General features: G+C 32.2%; 2 protein-coding genes across 6 annotated transcripts in view; both read left to right on the top strand.

Annotated features, from left to right (window-relative positions):
• LOC119833690 (CD151 antigen-like) overlaps window positions 1-14,579 on the top strand; it is a 121,985-nt gene extending 107,406 nt beyond the window's left edge. For all 5 annotated transcript variants that reach the window (XM_038357824.1, XM_038357826.1, XM_038357822.1 and 2 more), the window contains 5 exons: window positions 10,315-10,556; window positions 11,809-12,000; window positions 12,873-13,046; window positions 13,328-13,477; window positions 13,743-14,579. In XM_038357824.1, the coding sequence (XP_038213752.1) occupies window positions 10,419-10,556; window positions 11,809-12,000; window positions 12,873-13,046; window positions 13,328-13,477; window positions 13,743-13,886 (798 nt within the window). In that variant the 5' untranslated portion in view covers window positions 10,315-10,418 and the 3' untranslated portion in view covers window positions 13,887-14,579. The remainder of the gene's footprint in view (window positions 1-10,314; window positions 10,557-11,808; window positions 12,001-12,872; window positions 13,047-13,327; window positions 13,478-13,742) is intronic.
• Window positions 7,242-9,960, top strand: LOC119833688 (sorting nexin lst-4). Its single transcript, XM_038357820.1, has 2 exons — window positions 7,242-7,434; window positions 8,085-9,960. The coding sequence occupies exon 2, from the start codon at window positions 8,099-8,101 to the stop codon at window positions 9,767-9,769; it is 1,671 nt and encodes a 556-aa protein (XP_038213748.1). The 5' UTR covers window positions 7,242-7,434; window positions 8,085-8,098; the 3' UTR covers window positions 9,770-9,960.
• Window positions 14,580-15,712: the final 1,133 nt, after the last annotated feature.

The raw sequence follows: 15,712 nt of genomic DNA, 5'->3' as shown, positions 1-15,712 counted from the left end.
AACTGAAAACATTTTTTTTCAATCCAACAAACATATCGTAAAAAAGTATAGTAACTAGAATACTAACCTAAAGAAATATTAAAAATAAATGTAAGTAATATTATTTCGCTTTTCCCATGACTGTAATTCAGTTCGAATATCCTCAGATCAGTAAATGCCAAGAAATATTATGATTTGTTCAATTGATATTCATGAACGAACGGACCGTAAAAAGTAATATCGAATTATCCCTAAAATGACAATTTTCATCTCGTTCATATTCGTTGAAAAGTATACTCATTTTGAACAAATATCAATGGAGAGTGGGCTGAGGAATATGAAATATTCATTGTTACGTTGTAAGGAACAACTTGATAAGGGTAGCTGATAGTACAAGCGTCGCTGATATGAACCCGGTTAGCTAAACTGAACACGGCTGGAATATATTTTAGTTTTACGCTATTATAACATTCGATTTCTAGAATTTAATTTTATGACACTACAAGTTTGTATTGACATATTATCATTTGTTAATAGTCAGTAAAATAAAATACTTTTGCTAAAAACAGCTTGTAGTAATTTAAAAATAAAATCGACGGATGGTCAATGACTATTTTCATCACCATATGAACCAGAAGATTTTAATGGTAATCTGACGTATGTGATCTCCTTATTTGTTAAAATTAGTTTCTATATGATATTTTTTCTGATAATAATAAACACGACTTTTACGTGTATTTGTATTAAAGATTATTTCCTTACATAATATATACGCTAGTAGTGCTCTTATTTCTCAATTTCAAATACGTAACTTTTATGTACTTAACGAAGGTATCCTATTTAAACTTCCGAATAATGATTATTCACTCCAACTAAAATAATTTCGGAATCGTCGAGTCTAAAACAAACAAAATGCGTAATAACTAAAATCTATGCTCCTGGTTGGAGCATTGATTTAGTTTAATTCAAGTTAAATAGCCTCAACAAAACTACAGTCATATAAAAGAATTTTGTTAGAAGCTGTGAAATTCAGAACTAACTAGTTCCCTTCAACATACGAGTATTTAAGTATACTCGTGAAATTCAATTTCAAGCTATGTCTCATAGCATCGAATGTCACCGCATTACTAGGCATTGACAAGAATGTCTACTTACAGATTGGTATAAAAAGGTTTTACAGTTGTACTGGAATGTCCTATCAATTTTGTCTAAGATATAAAGCCGTGCAGTTTCTTTGAATGATCACTGTATACCAGTGTCTTCATTGCAATAGTTTTAATGAAATAGTATTTTCGTAATCGACCCAGCCAACAGTTTCGGCACAGGCCATACATAGCCTAGGCCATATAAACCCTTTTTAACGGGTAATTAATTTAAACATTTAACATCTAAGTTAATCCTTAAATTTTACAATTTCAATGATAAATGTAATACCAAGTAGGAACAACTAAACCATTATTTAATTTCAAAGAGTACTAGAATAGAATGAGTATCAATTCTATTGGAGCAAAATATCTCAATATATGAAGCGTTATGTAAGGCACTCCAGTTTAATGGAGCGCTCGTATGTACGCCATGCACGAGGCTGCATCACAATGTCTATGCGTTTGTCACAAAGCTTTGCTTCGAGAGACACTCGATTTCCTTACATGGAGTAAGCCGCAAAATGTGTTAAATAAATGGCTCTTAGATTATGTGCTCTTAGGTTATTGTGCTTTAGAACACATGGGTAATCAGTGAAATGCAGGCCACAACATAGCATTGCCCATGAAACTATAATAATAATTATAACGTTATATAGATACTGTATTATTACGGTTTATATTTACTAAAAATTGTTTTAGAATTTTTAACTACATAAATCTTTACCTTAAAATTTGCATGCAATTTTGTCGAGAGAGTCCCTTCCCTGCTCATTATTCTTTTACTTTAAGGGAAAAAAAATAGATTTATAAGAAGAAAAAGTGAAAAAAATTGAAAAAAGACAAAAATCTATCGTTGGCTATCCCAGCCAACCATATGAATAGTGTGTATGTGTATGTGTGTATTTTTGTATGAATAAAAAATGAAAGAAAAGTGTGTGAAGCACATCGATAAATTTGTTTCTATGTGTTTACTATTGCTATAAGATTGTCCTTTGCTTGAAGGTTGTTTGGCTGAAATACGATGAGTCATAAAACCGCACAATTTACTTTGTTAGTATTTGTTTTTTCTTGAATTTACGAGACCAATTGTACAATAAAGAATGAATGACAGAACAAAGAACAATAGTAAAATTGATATTATTTTAAGATTAACTAAACTGCGACATATTTACTTAAGTTTTTGTTTTAGATTTTAATAATAAAATGAAAGCATAAAATCGTTGTTAAAGATAATAATCAAACTTCTTTTCAGCAATGTGCTCTCAACAGAAACATTGATAAGTCCTAATTAAGATAACAAGATTGAAAATAATAAGAATGTCCTACGCTCACTTGTTAAAAGTTTTCATTGTTCTATATTTTCACTTTCAGCGTTAATATTTCACAACTGTAGCTTCCGCCCATACAATAGCCCGCATTGTAAAGCATCGTTTATTATTCATCCACTAAATTTTCAGTACGATTATACATTTCAACAGTTGTTACGCGAATTTTTTAACTGCACTGAAGAATATTTCACTGAGAAATGCAGAAGAAGATTTTTTTTCTAATGACACTGAATTTTTAATAAGTTTTCACGATTTTTTATATTTAATATATTGAAGATAATTTATTTGAATGGCAACTCAACATTTAATTGACATTTATTTCAATACAGATGCGAGATATTCATCTTATGTGTAAACTTCAAACCCTATAATACCAATAAATTCCCTTCCCAAACTGTGCCATCAACGCTTTCAGCAGGAAGGCTTACTGGAGCCTAAAACAATCCTTGCGTAGGCAAAGGATTATCTAATAGATATGTGGACTCCGGACAAATAGACAAAATGTATGGGGCAGTATTTTCAACTTGAAATTCTGAATATCAAGTTTAATATTGGAATAACAAATAAAGCAAGCATTTTGTATGAATTTTACTGAGAATGTCGAGAAAAAAAAGGTTATAATAAATATTCTTATCAAAGCTTTTCGTTTGGAAATTTCATTTAATTCCCTTTCTCAATAGAACATTATAGGTATGTAAGGTTATAGGTTATATAGGGCTAATTACACAACTTGCAAATATATAAAAAAGCGCAGTTTTAGGGGTGATACCTACATATAACCTACGAGGAATTTTTACAAACGTTAAAATATTCAGAATTAATGATCGATGACAAACATTGTTTGGATGTTTTATACAATATTTCCCTCGGCATTTCTATGTACTAATTTGTCATTGTCACCGAAAATCGCTCCAGAATAGAATGGAACAATGAATTGGTACGCCATTTTGAGTTTTGGGCACGCAATTAAACAACTGCTCACATTGTTGATCAAATATATTGAACACATTGTTAGTCGAGCTTGGAAGATTTTACACAAAATAATATAATTTTTACAAAATACAAAACACCTGGATACATGAAGAGATAGGCGGTAAGCAATAAACTTTCGCAATTTGTTTCAATACCTTAGCTTTTTCCTTAGGTTAGGTACTTTCAGTAATAAAAGAGTATGAATAGATACATACATGTTTTTCGACAAAAAAAACTATGACATTCTATTAATTTAGCCCATAAACCTTAAGAATGATATAATTAAAGTCATTAATGTAACAGCAAATAATTAAAAATCACACTTCAATGTAATAAAACCGTATGTATAGCTTAAGCAGCTTAAGGGATAATATATCATTAGTAAATACAAATATTCAAAAATGTGTTGAAAGATTTAGCGTAGAGGTTTAACTTGTCGAGAATTCAGCTGTTTTCACCTTGCATTTTTATCAGATCGTCCATCCCACCCCGTCGAGATAACAGAAAATCCTCAGGACTAGAAAATACAAAAATACATTTTCACTTACAAAGGTTATGGTGATTTTCTTAAGTGGATTGCGGTTACTCTCAAAATATATTTTGGTTAATGCTAAGACACTAATATTATAAATGTGAAAGTGTTTTTTGTTAATTTGTCCTTCATTCACGTCGCAACAAAAACTACCCGAATGGAAAGAATAGAAGAAATTCGATTAGTTAGGCGGAACCATGGGCGGCCGACAAACTTGCTATGGCTTGGCAAAAAGACGCGGGTTCGAATCCCTCCTCCCTCCGTAGTGATCAATGTTTTTCTAATCTTTAAAAATTTCTCAAAGTAGACCTATATGAGCTAAAGTTAAATTTCCCAATTTTTTTAAGTTTACACAGGCAAATATTGATAACTTACCATAAAAGAAAAAAACTAGATACAAATCAATGACGTCATTTCACTAACCATAAATAAGGAAACGTATCTTTCCTATAGTAACATAATCTGTGTATCCAGGAAATGGGAGATACGAAAATCCGCCACATCTCAACGATAAGCACGATTGTAGACACAATAGTTTAGTTATGTACAAAAAACGAAAGAGGAAAACGTAATATACTCGTACTAGTTAACGTCCCTTCAAACTACACTAGGATTTATAGAAATATTTTTAGTATTATCTTATTTTCAAGATAGACAAAAGGCAGATGTGGGCGGATGCCTATCAATTATGATGTTTTATAAAATTAAATCGATGAAGACAGACAGACAGACAAGTGTCAAAATGAGTGAATACACATTGTAACTACTCATCATATCGAAATACTTCTGAAGGACAACAAAATAAAGTTGAGACTCTATTTTTCAGTCACAATAGTAAATTTAGGAGTGAAAATAAGACAATTTAATTAGGCTAAGTAAACATAAGGTACGGTAGCTAGTTAAAATAATACAAGAAGTGAAAATTTTGTGGATATCAAAATAAATAGCTCGACTCCCGACTCCATTTGATAATTGGGTACCTAGACTTTTCTCTCTAGATAATTAAGACGATATAATTAAATTTACAATAGATGCACAATATATATGTTCGCATTGTATGAAAACGGCAAAATATATTTGATATTGGAAAGAAATTGTAATACAATATATTAAAGAATGAGAAATTTTTTGTAAAAAAATTCCAGTATGATGAATACTTCAATGCTCCGTGCACATAAATAATAAAAATATAAATGTGCTCTTATCGAGGAAACCAATGTGTCATCGTCTTTGTTCGGTATATGAGCGTAAAACAATAGGGGTAATTGAGATCGCTGCCTACGACTCAGCAAAACTCGTGTACTGCCTGCGCAATATATCACCAATGGCTGACAGTGAGTGCAAAAAGACCAAGTGCATATTCATTGTTATTGAAAAAATTACGTCGCCTTCCTGCTTTAAAAAATTATGACACGCTTCCTTATTAATTATTATATTATTAAATTCAAAGTCTGCTTTTTTTACTAAATTATACCTATTATTTGGCCAAGAAATATAAGTGAATATAAAACATTTAAATACAAATTGTCTGTGATTTAAAGAGAGTAACAAGTGTTTACAAATTTCGAAACTAACTTTGATTACTTCAAATTGGCCAAAATAAAGCCAAACTAAAATGAAGTCGTGAACAGATCCGATTACATCAAAGACTGTCCCAACTCATAACGAAGTTAAACGACAGACACAAATCGCCGTCTAACTTCGATCTTTATTGTACAAAATTAGTGTAATTACTATGTACTGTAATGTAGTAAGTAGTATGTAGTAGTTAAATAGTTATAGTGATATGTGAACATTTAAATTTTTATTTTTCACAAGATATACGATCTCTTTATTAATATTCAACTAAATGTTATAATAATAATTAAATGTTCAGTGAGTTACACTAATAAAAATATCCTTAATGGCATACCAATTATATTCTCTAATCAAAACTTAACTTTAATTTTACGTAATAAAATTAACTCACACTTACTACAAATATCAAGGGAATTTTTGATTAAATATTAAAAAAATATATGTATGTATCAAGGAAACTGTCATCTCAATTTTTTTTTCAGATATCTCGAGTTTTCATAAACAGCATAAAGAGAAAGAATTCTTTGGTATACAAATAGCATCAACGTACGTAAAATTCTCAATAAATGAACGGAAGTCATTATAACTTGCGAATAAGAATCGGGAATTAAAATACCAGATATTAAATAGATATCTCGACTAGCTTCGAATTAGTAATAAAAAAAGACTAATGAGAATGAACTCAGACTGTGGAATGATAAAAATTAATCCGGACGGAATATTAAAATGGGAATTAAAACGCCGAGGGTTGAATTATTTTGTACGCTATCGGTTTATAACGCTAAAGAAGGGATATTTTTCTTATAAAATTAATCCGTCTTATTAAAAGTCGCATAGATTTGACTTATCTATACGAATATATGAAGCTGAATAGTTTGTTTGTTTACTTGAACACGCTCATATCAGCAACTACTGGGCCGATTTGGATGAAATCTGGTACAGAGATAGTTTGAGACCCGAAAGAACATAGGTCCGATTTGAAAATATCTTTCAGTGTTAAATAGTCCTTTTATGTCATTTTATTTGAGGTAGTTGAGCACGCTTCGACACGAATATGGCCAGCTCGCACCGGGAAAGCACCTGTGATTCGTTCGGTGAGTGGGGAGCCGGAGGCCCATATCCTTCCCAGTTCTTTCTTTATTACTCTCCATTCCTTTCATAATATTTTTCCCATTTATTGTCGGGAGTAATTGCAGACCTTACGCCTTGTATGTCTCCAAATATTCAAAGATTATTATGTGGAAGCATGGATGTGAAAGAACGTGCACGGAAATGCTCGGGGCAAAACTACTTATTTATAAATTCTGGCAACAAAATACGAGTTCGGATATTTTTCTATAATTATGGCATATTTCAATATGTAATGAAAAGGAATATGGAATTTATATTAACATTTTCTAATAATGGGTAAATTCAACAGATGAGTTCTGAATTATACTTCATTTATCTCGAAAATTTTGTGCCGAAAAAGTAATCCTATAATGTAATAATTACAATACAATGTAATTTACATCGTAGTTTGTGTCCAAAAATTTAACGAAAATAACATGTAAATTCTGCTTGTAGTATCAGCGCCATCTGTTCTTTATCTGAAGTACTAAATCGGTTACCTTGTGCCAACACGTAACGATTTTAAAATCGCAGCTATGTGTCATTCTTAACTTCTTGCTATTCGCTGTTTGCTCTATCATTGATCCATTTACACGCCGGTCATTGGTTAATAGCTGTTTGTTTTAAATTACAAAATGTTATAACCAATTAAAAATCGTCATTTATTTTACTGCTGCCACGTTATGTAGACCTCTAGTGTAAATGAAAACAAATTCTTTAGGTTCAAACTGTCATTCAAATGACTGTGTGAGGAGTGTATCCGCCTTTTGATTGTGGTTTTGTGAACAAAGTAAGTAAAAATGTACTTTTTCTATTTATTTATAACTCCCTTTATATCTTAATAATACATACATATGTGCGTTACATTTTAATGTTTGTAAGTTGGTCTCTACTGAAGTTGACGTCATTGATATCCATCACAAAACAAGATTTGTCTGAGCTATATTTCATTATAATGTAAAATAATGGGCACATAGTTCCTTTATTTGTAAGAAAATATTTAATTTCCAATCTAGTAGAATCATTCTCTTAAATCTCACTAAATTTACTGTATGAATTATCGTCAAATTATTTCTTGTTTTATCCCGATTATCATTTATCATTTGCCTTTTGTATTACCAACGATGTTTTAACAGCTATGTTAAATTTATTTTATAAACCTAAACATACACCATGAGATCCGCACTACCACATCGATTCAATTTTGTCAATTACCACACTTGCCTAATTGGTTTGATTACGAAAATGTGTCAGCTTCTTGCAATGTATAACGCCCTACATGATATAAAACTTCTTGCAATTCAGGTATTCACACAAATATTATATTTATCACGTTATGTGCATAGTCCTTACTTTTCTAGATAACACTGATAAGATAGTGCTTGATGTATCTCTAATACATTTCTACAAAATTAATAATCTGTTTTAATTTTGTTGTAGGTAAAGGGTCCACCATGACGACCCAAGTGCAAGCTTTATATGACTTCACAGGTGAGCCTGGCACCACTGAAATGTCAATAACATGTGGAGAAATCTTAACATTGATAAATACTGAAATTGGGGAAGGATGGTGGGAGGGAAGGAATTCTAAGGGCGAAACAGGCCTATTTCCTGCTGCTTATGTGAGGAAATTAACCCAGGAAGAGACTGCTCCTACAAAAATGGCTCCAGCGGCACCGAGATATGACCAAGCTGCTGATGAATGGGGTGACCAACAGTATAGTGCTGGGGATAACAACTACCAAAGAGGTACATCTCATGATGATGGCTGGGACGATGATTGGGATGATGATACCTACTCAGAAATTGGACCAGCATCTCAACAGAAATCACAGTACAATCAACAGCCATTAGCACCATTACCAGGCATGCCTATTAATGATTATAACCAACATATTGATGATACTGCATCTACATTTGGCTCATCTGTTGGAACAGTTAGGAAAAATAAATTTGCTCCATCTTCGAAAGTCAGTGGAGAGAGCTACCTGTTAGGTACGCTCAATGTTGAAGTCTCAGATTCAGAGAAAGTTTACATTGTTCAAGATGAAGATGGTTACACCTGGTCTCCAATCTCACAACCATACAATGTTACTGTAGCATCACCTAAGAAAGAATCAAAGTTTAAAGGGATCAAGAGTTTTATTGCTTATCAATTGACACCATCCTTTAATAACATTCAAGTTTCTAGAAGGTACAAACATTTTGACTGGTTGCATGAGAGGTTACAAGAAAAGTTTACACTCATACCTATACCGCCTCTACCAGACAAACAGATATCTGGCCGCTATGATGAGCAATTAATTGAGCGTAGACGGGTTCAACTTCAGGAATTTGTTGATTGGATGTGTAAGCATCCAGTGTTGTCCAAATGCGAGGTATGGCAGCATTTTCTTACTTGCACTGATGAGAAACGCTGGAAGGCTGGTAAAAGGCAAGCCGAAAGGGACAACCTGCTAGGCTTAAATTATTGTGTATCTCTAGTTGTACCTGAAAAAGCTTTACTTCAATCACAAGTAGATCACATCACCGAACAGTGCCACACTTTCATTGGTAGTATGGATTCATCAGTCAAATCAGTAACCAATATGTGTCTCGCACAAACAAAGAGATTCCAGGGCCCATACAAAATTGACTGTCAAAAGACAGGTGAAGCATTTTATAATTTAGGAAATGCATTAAGTTTGGATGAAGGGACAATCGTTTCTACATCTAAGCTTACGTCAGCTATTAAAATGACAGGAGGAGCTTATATTGAAATAGGAAGAATGTATGAGGAGCAGCCGAAATATGATTGGGAACCATTAGGGGATAAATTTCATTTATACAAAGGAATTGTTGGGTCGTTCCCCGATTGCCTTGGAAATCATAAAGCGGCGGTTCAGAAGAAAAAGGAGTGCGAGAGATTAACAGCTGAGCACAAAATGGAAGTTGCACAATTAAATGAAGTTTTACGACGAACCGACGTTATATCGTATGCCCTTCTTGCCGAGATTAACCATTTTAAGAGTGAGAGAACTGTCGATTTGAAGGCAACTATGCAGAAATTTTTAAGGCAACAAATAACTTTTTATAAAAAAATAGTTGAGAAGCTAGAAACAACACTTCATCAATATGATGAATAGACTGTGTTGAATATTCAAATGTGCTATATTCAAGCTATGAGTACACTGAAAAGTATTCAAAATGGACTTATGAAATTTTTATGTGTAACAAAATTAAGCGTTTGAATAATCCAAAGGATTTGTACTAGATATATAATCGATAAAATGTATATGTGATGAAAATTGACTGAACGTCATTATAAAATACACAATTATAATTTTTTATACGCTGATAAAATCTGTACATATACAAATTTGCGCTTTTCGCCATTTCTACGGTATATTTTTATTTTTTGTTATGGATAGTTTTAAAGTTGTACTAATTTTCAAATATTTTGAGACATGTATGTTTATAGGTTAATAATAATTGTTGTAATATTCCATTTTATAAATAAGGTTTCTATAATAAATGATCATTATGTTCCTGAGTGTTTTTAATACAAATTTATACAAAATAAACCTGTATTATTTCTGTGAAGACCTTGACCTTATGAAATTGTAAGTATGATGAATTAAATATTACAAATGTGGACTTGCAGAAAGCCTAAATTAATTTTTCTTTTCAGGATCTGGGTCAGCGTTAGCCTTGCATGATGAGATAGCCAATATCAACAATTAGTAGTGTAAGGCAATCTATAAGGCTAAGAAATAATAATAGCATTAAAATATAATGGCAAATGAAAAGAAAGACGGTAATGCACTCTTAGCAAAGAAAAAGAAAGTGAAGCCACGAAAATCAAGAGATGCCGATTGTTGCAGTGTTAACTTCCTCAAGTGTGTTCTACATATTTTTAATGTCCTGTTCCTGGTGAGTATTTGAGTTATTTAAACATTTGATTTCTCCATGAACTAAACTGGTCTGGAATTTCTTGACCCAGAGGTCAGCACAAGGCAATTTATTACTTACATTCCCGTCCATAATTGGCAAAATTTGATCAAACCTAGTCCATATCCGCCATTTATATTGGAAAACAGATTCTTGCGTAAAGGTGATTGCCTGAAAAGAAGCCTGATTTTGGCTATAAGCTTTGTCTGTTATGTAAAAAGACAAAGTTAGCAAGGTTTCTGTCCCTTGTGAAAATATAAAAATATAAATAGCTATTAGGTTGCCAAGTTCGAAATAAATAAATACATTTTGCACTTAAATATTTTTATTCTTTTCAATATGATAAATTACTCTTAAGACACAAATAGTCAGACAATAATCACAAAGCAAACAAAAAAAATATTTATGAAGGTTGTATAAGAATTAATAATATCAGCTTTTAAAATATACATAATTTTTAAATATTCAGCCAATTAAGCAATTCATTCGGGCATAAGATTAGAGAGGATTATGAGTTTAACCACAAGGTCACAATCGGCTGTACCTACTCTCGTTCAAAAGTGAATTTTCAAAATTTTTAGCATTAAACACATTAGTCATGCATGATAATTCTTGATTGTTAGCACACAGTAAGCGTGTAATAATAATTCTCATTAGTCTAATTATTAAGACATATTGTTTAGTAGACTGGTGCTAATAAACAACTGCATCTCTTTAGAAGCATAGTAATGCTTTTCCTGTAATGACATACCATAACTAGCTTTCATGACCATATTTATTTTAATGAATGTTACACATTAGAGTTTAATAAATAAATATTAATTGCGAGATATTACGATTATACTCATATAACGGGATGAGTCCCGTTCACATATAAAATAATCCATGTAAAAAACTAATTTTGATTTGAAATATTTCATATAACAATCTAAGAAAAAGATCACATTTCCTGTAATAATTGCAAACACCAAATCTTTAAACCTGTACGTTCTTTTTTATTAGGTTTTGTAGTATTAAAAAACAATCATGGCTCATAAATACTGTTTTATTCATCGGAACATCCGTTCGTCTACAATAATATAATAACTTGTTACTTATGTCGCCCCCTCGCCGACACTATTCTAAACAGCCCTATTCCAGATATTTCTGGATCAATTTCATTGTCATATTCAAGGGTAACGTACCCAAAAACTCCTGAATATTTTATTAGACTTTTGAAACCATATATCTTCAGTTTGCAGGTGCCGGAGTGTTCATAGTAGGCGCATGGACGATCGCGACTAGGCATCGATTCGTCCCACTTCTTCCAACGTTCACCTACCCAGCTATCTCCTACTTATTATGTATAGCTGGGGCTCTAGGTTTACCGCTTTGTGGTCTTGGCTGCTGTGGACTGAAGACTGAAAACAGAACTAGCTTGTTGTGTGTAGGTACTCTTTTAAATAATTAAAAAATAATGTCCATAATAAAAAAGTATTCGCCTGATGTATGGTTGGTTCGATGAAATTGCAAACTGCCAGTTTCGTTCTAAAATAAACCAATTAACGAATTGACGTAAAAATCCTGGTCGATATATAAACTTATATCGAATGTAAACACAGTTGGAATTTGCAAATAATATTAAACATTTTTTATTAAAGAGATGAGATGGCACGAGGCATGTCTGTATACAAATATGTCAAGATTTTACTAAATTGGTAACCTTGAAATCACGCGTTAATTAGACAAACAACTACAGAAAGTGATAAATTCCCAAATGAAAATGTAGTTCCATCAAAGTGGAAAATACCTATAAGTATGTTCAAATTTATGGTGTAATTATATGCACGAAATATCGACAATCTATCTATATATATAAAAAAGAATACTTATTTCCCTTGGTCACGGCATCACGCTTGAACGGCTGAACCGATTTAAAAAATTCTTTCACCATTAGAAAGCTGCAATTACACTGAGTGACTTAGGCAACACGGGTGAAACCGGGGCGAACAGCTAGTTTTATAAAGTTCAACAAATTTTTGCCTTACCGTATTATAGATTTTATATCTGAAAAATATCTGATCAAAATACGAGTGTTAAATGCAATTTGCTTCCATACTTAGAGATTTCACTTATCCAACTTGCGTTGATTCAAGCAAGGATAAACAAATCTATACTGCTACTTTTCGCCGCAGTTATCCCGGGTCAACCCGGTCGACACTAAGACTAGCGGCTGGTAATTAATAAGATCACACTCTACCTAGTTAGTCTGTCAGAATAATTCTTATATCTAATAATTGTTATCCTATAATCTTCCAGTACACCTATTTCCTACTCATCACGTTCATCCTGGAGGTGGGTGCTGGTGGTCTAGCGTATTACTATGAAGTGGCAATAGAGGAAGAACTACGCAATGAGCTCAATTCCACCTTCATCACCAACTATGCGCTGGATACCGTGGTTACTGATGCTGTAGATACGATGCAAGTAGAGGTAAGGGTATAAAATTTTACCAAAACTTCCAAATAATCAATTGAGACGCATCATATCTTCGGATTTAAATATGTACTTGCAAAAACTAGATGGTTATGTAACGGGAACCATTAAAAACTTATATCCTGCACGCTCGCCTGGTGACGATACCCGACTCTGCGATTTTAAGTCCGTGGTCCTCACCAAGAGTTCACCAGTGAGCCACCAATGCTTTTATAGCCTTAAGTAATTTATCCAGTTTCTATCGTGAAGAGCCACCAAGAAACATTTCATATTTTCAGTTTAAATGCTGTGGTGCTGGCCGGTATTCAGATTGGCGCAAAAGCGCGTGGCATGAGCATGACCCGCGCCTGCTGGTGCCGGACTCGTGCTGCAAGACCGTCACGCCTCGCTGCGGGATGAGGGACCACCCATCGAATATATACTACCATGTAAGTTAAACTTAGAAATGAAGTACAAGATATAGGGTTTTACAGCTTCCTGACATTGCACTATTTGATATTTCAAATCCATTTGCATAATTAATATAAAAATAATTTTAGTTTTTTTTTATGCATACTTTTAACAGATCATTTTACATACGCATTATTCAGATAATCTGAAAAAGAGTTTATATGTGGTAATTTTCAAATTTATTCAGCCAAATTTTCTGTTTTGGTCGATATATGTAAGTTTGTATAATAATTTCATTCGCAGGGTTGCGTCCACGAGTTCACAAAGCACATCCGAGATCATCTCGTCATCCTGGCGGCTGTGGGGGTCGGTATGTCAGTCATCCCAATATTCGGTTTCTTTTTTTCGTGTGTTTTGTACGTTAAAATAAAACATGTGATTGACTGACCCCGGCCTAAGGCTACCGCCGCAAAAAATCGTAAGGTTTTCGACAAATCAGCGTCCGCCGGTGACCTGTCAAAACCGACCAATCGGAACTCGTATCGTGCACCGAAGTTTCCAGAAAGTTCTAGAACTAAGCGAACTGTCAGACGCACGCCATGTCCACTACATTCAAATTCAGAAAAAAGCAACATACCCATATCCACTATTAGCGATAATGTTAGTATATAAATATAAAAACACTTTTAAACATTGGGTTTGCGATTAAACTGTTAGCACAACATTCTTTTTGTATGTATATTTTTCTAATGTAAACATTTTGTTACTATATTAAACTTAGCATGTGGTAATCCTATTTAAGAATTGAATGTCTAATGCTTGCAAAATAAAAATTATGTACGTGTAGAGGTTAGGAACAATGCAATCGAAATCATAATAGATTTAGTTGTAAGAGATGACGAAATCTCATGAAATATCATCAATTCATACCTTGTGTTCAATGAATGTTATAATGTCATAGATATAAAGTTGTTTGTGGTGTAGTGAACTAAAGTGTTAGTAGTAACTGTGAACGAATTTATATTTTAATATATAAGCATGAGATGTTACACTGAAAATGTCATATAAATGTAAATGCAAATAACTTTCTTAAACAAAATTAAGAAACAAATATCTATCTATTTATAAAAAAAAAATAGCGAAGCGAAAATAGCGAAAATATTGCAATTAATTAACTTATACTTATAACTACATAATTTTTGTAATATAATAAATTATGCTATATCCCACAGTGAGTCATAATGTTTTATCTTATTTATTTTTAATGTGATTACATCTATATGACATTGAATATATACAAAGGTGCTATATTGTTATCAATACCGTTTAATTGTGTACTTAAGTCTAGATTGTATTTGATAAGACTTTGGTGATAGTCAATGTATTATGTTTTATACAGGTATTCGTTAATGGCTACTTCTAATTGGCTAATTCGAGATCAGTTTTTATTTGAATATAAGAACCGATGCTCTTTATGCTTTATATTTCTTCTATTCACATTTAAAATTTCAATTAGCATTTTAATCTTTAAAACGTGATTTTAAATCATTTTTAACTATTATTTGTTTTTAATTCTGTCTCATTCACATACAAAACCAAAGTTTAAAAGAATACAAATTGATATAACTATTAACAGTAAATTTATTCAAAAGCTCCATTATTTGTGACCTCTACCATTTTTAATCCTAACACGTATGCTAATTCGAACATCTGTATAAAATGCGACGTAACCATCACACTGTTATTGTTACCAAAGCTAATGTGCCTTACATTAAATTAAGAAACGTAATCGTTTATAATTATTATTATTCGTATGTATTTTAGAATATTTATAATCTCGTTAAAGATCTGTTTGTTTAATGAGTTAGTTATTAACTTTATTTATTGTGTATTGTATATTAAAGTCGTAAAACTTTATTTTGCATTGTAGTCTTCTAGTTTACTGAACATTGCAATCAATGCAAAGGCAATATGTTTCGCCAAAAAATAATTATAATTTTAGTTTTACGGGTGTATGTACTTATACAAGAATTCTCACACGATATAATATATTGGTTCATTTCGTTGTTTAATAAATTTTTTAACTGAATACTTGTTTTTATTATACTGCACTTATTCTGCTGTGGGTTCAGAATGAATTCCATGTAGTTAAGACTATTAGTTAATACTCAGTATTCAGGATTTTCCCATAAGGATAAAGGGTTTAATAATTGTGCATTTTTTACATTTTAAATAAGTTTAAGGTATTAGTACACTTACGTAACACATTATTT

This window comes from Zerene cesonia, chromosome 17 (genome assembly GCF_012273895.1).
Source record: "Zerene cesonia ecotype Mississippi chromosome 17, Zerene_cesonia_1.1, whole genome shotgun sequence".
NCBI lineage: Eukaryota > Metazoa > Arthropoda > Insecta > Lepidoptera > Pieridae > Zerene > Zerene cesonia.
Note: the sequence above shows the minus strand (reverse complement) of the source record. Positions and strands in the feature narration are given on the sequence as shown.

Bases quoted from the DNA above. Each gene is read 5' to 3' on its own strand.
- LOC119833688 (XM_038357820.1), top strand. From the start codon at position 8,099: ATGACGACCCAAGTGCAAGCTTTATATGACTTCACAGGTGAGCCTGGC.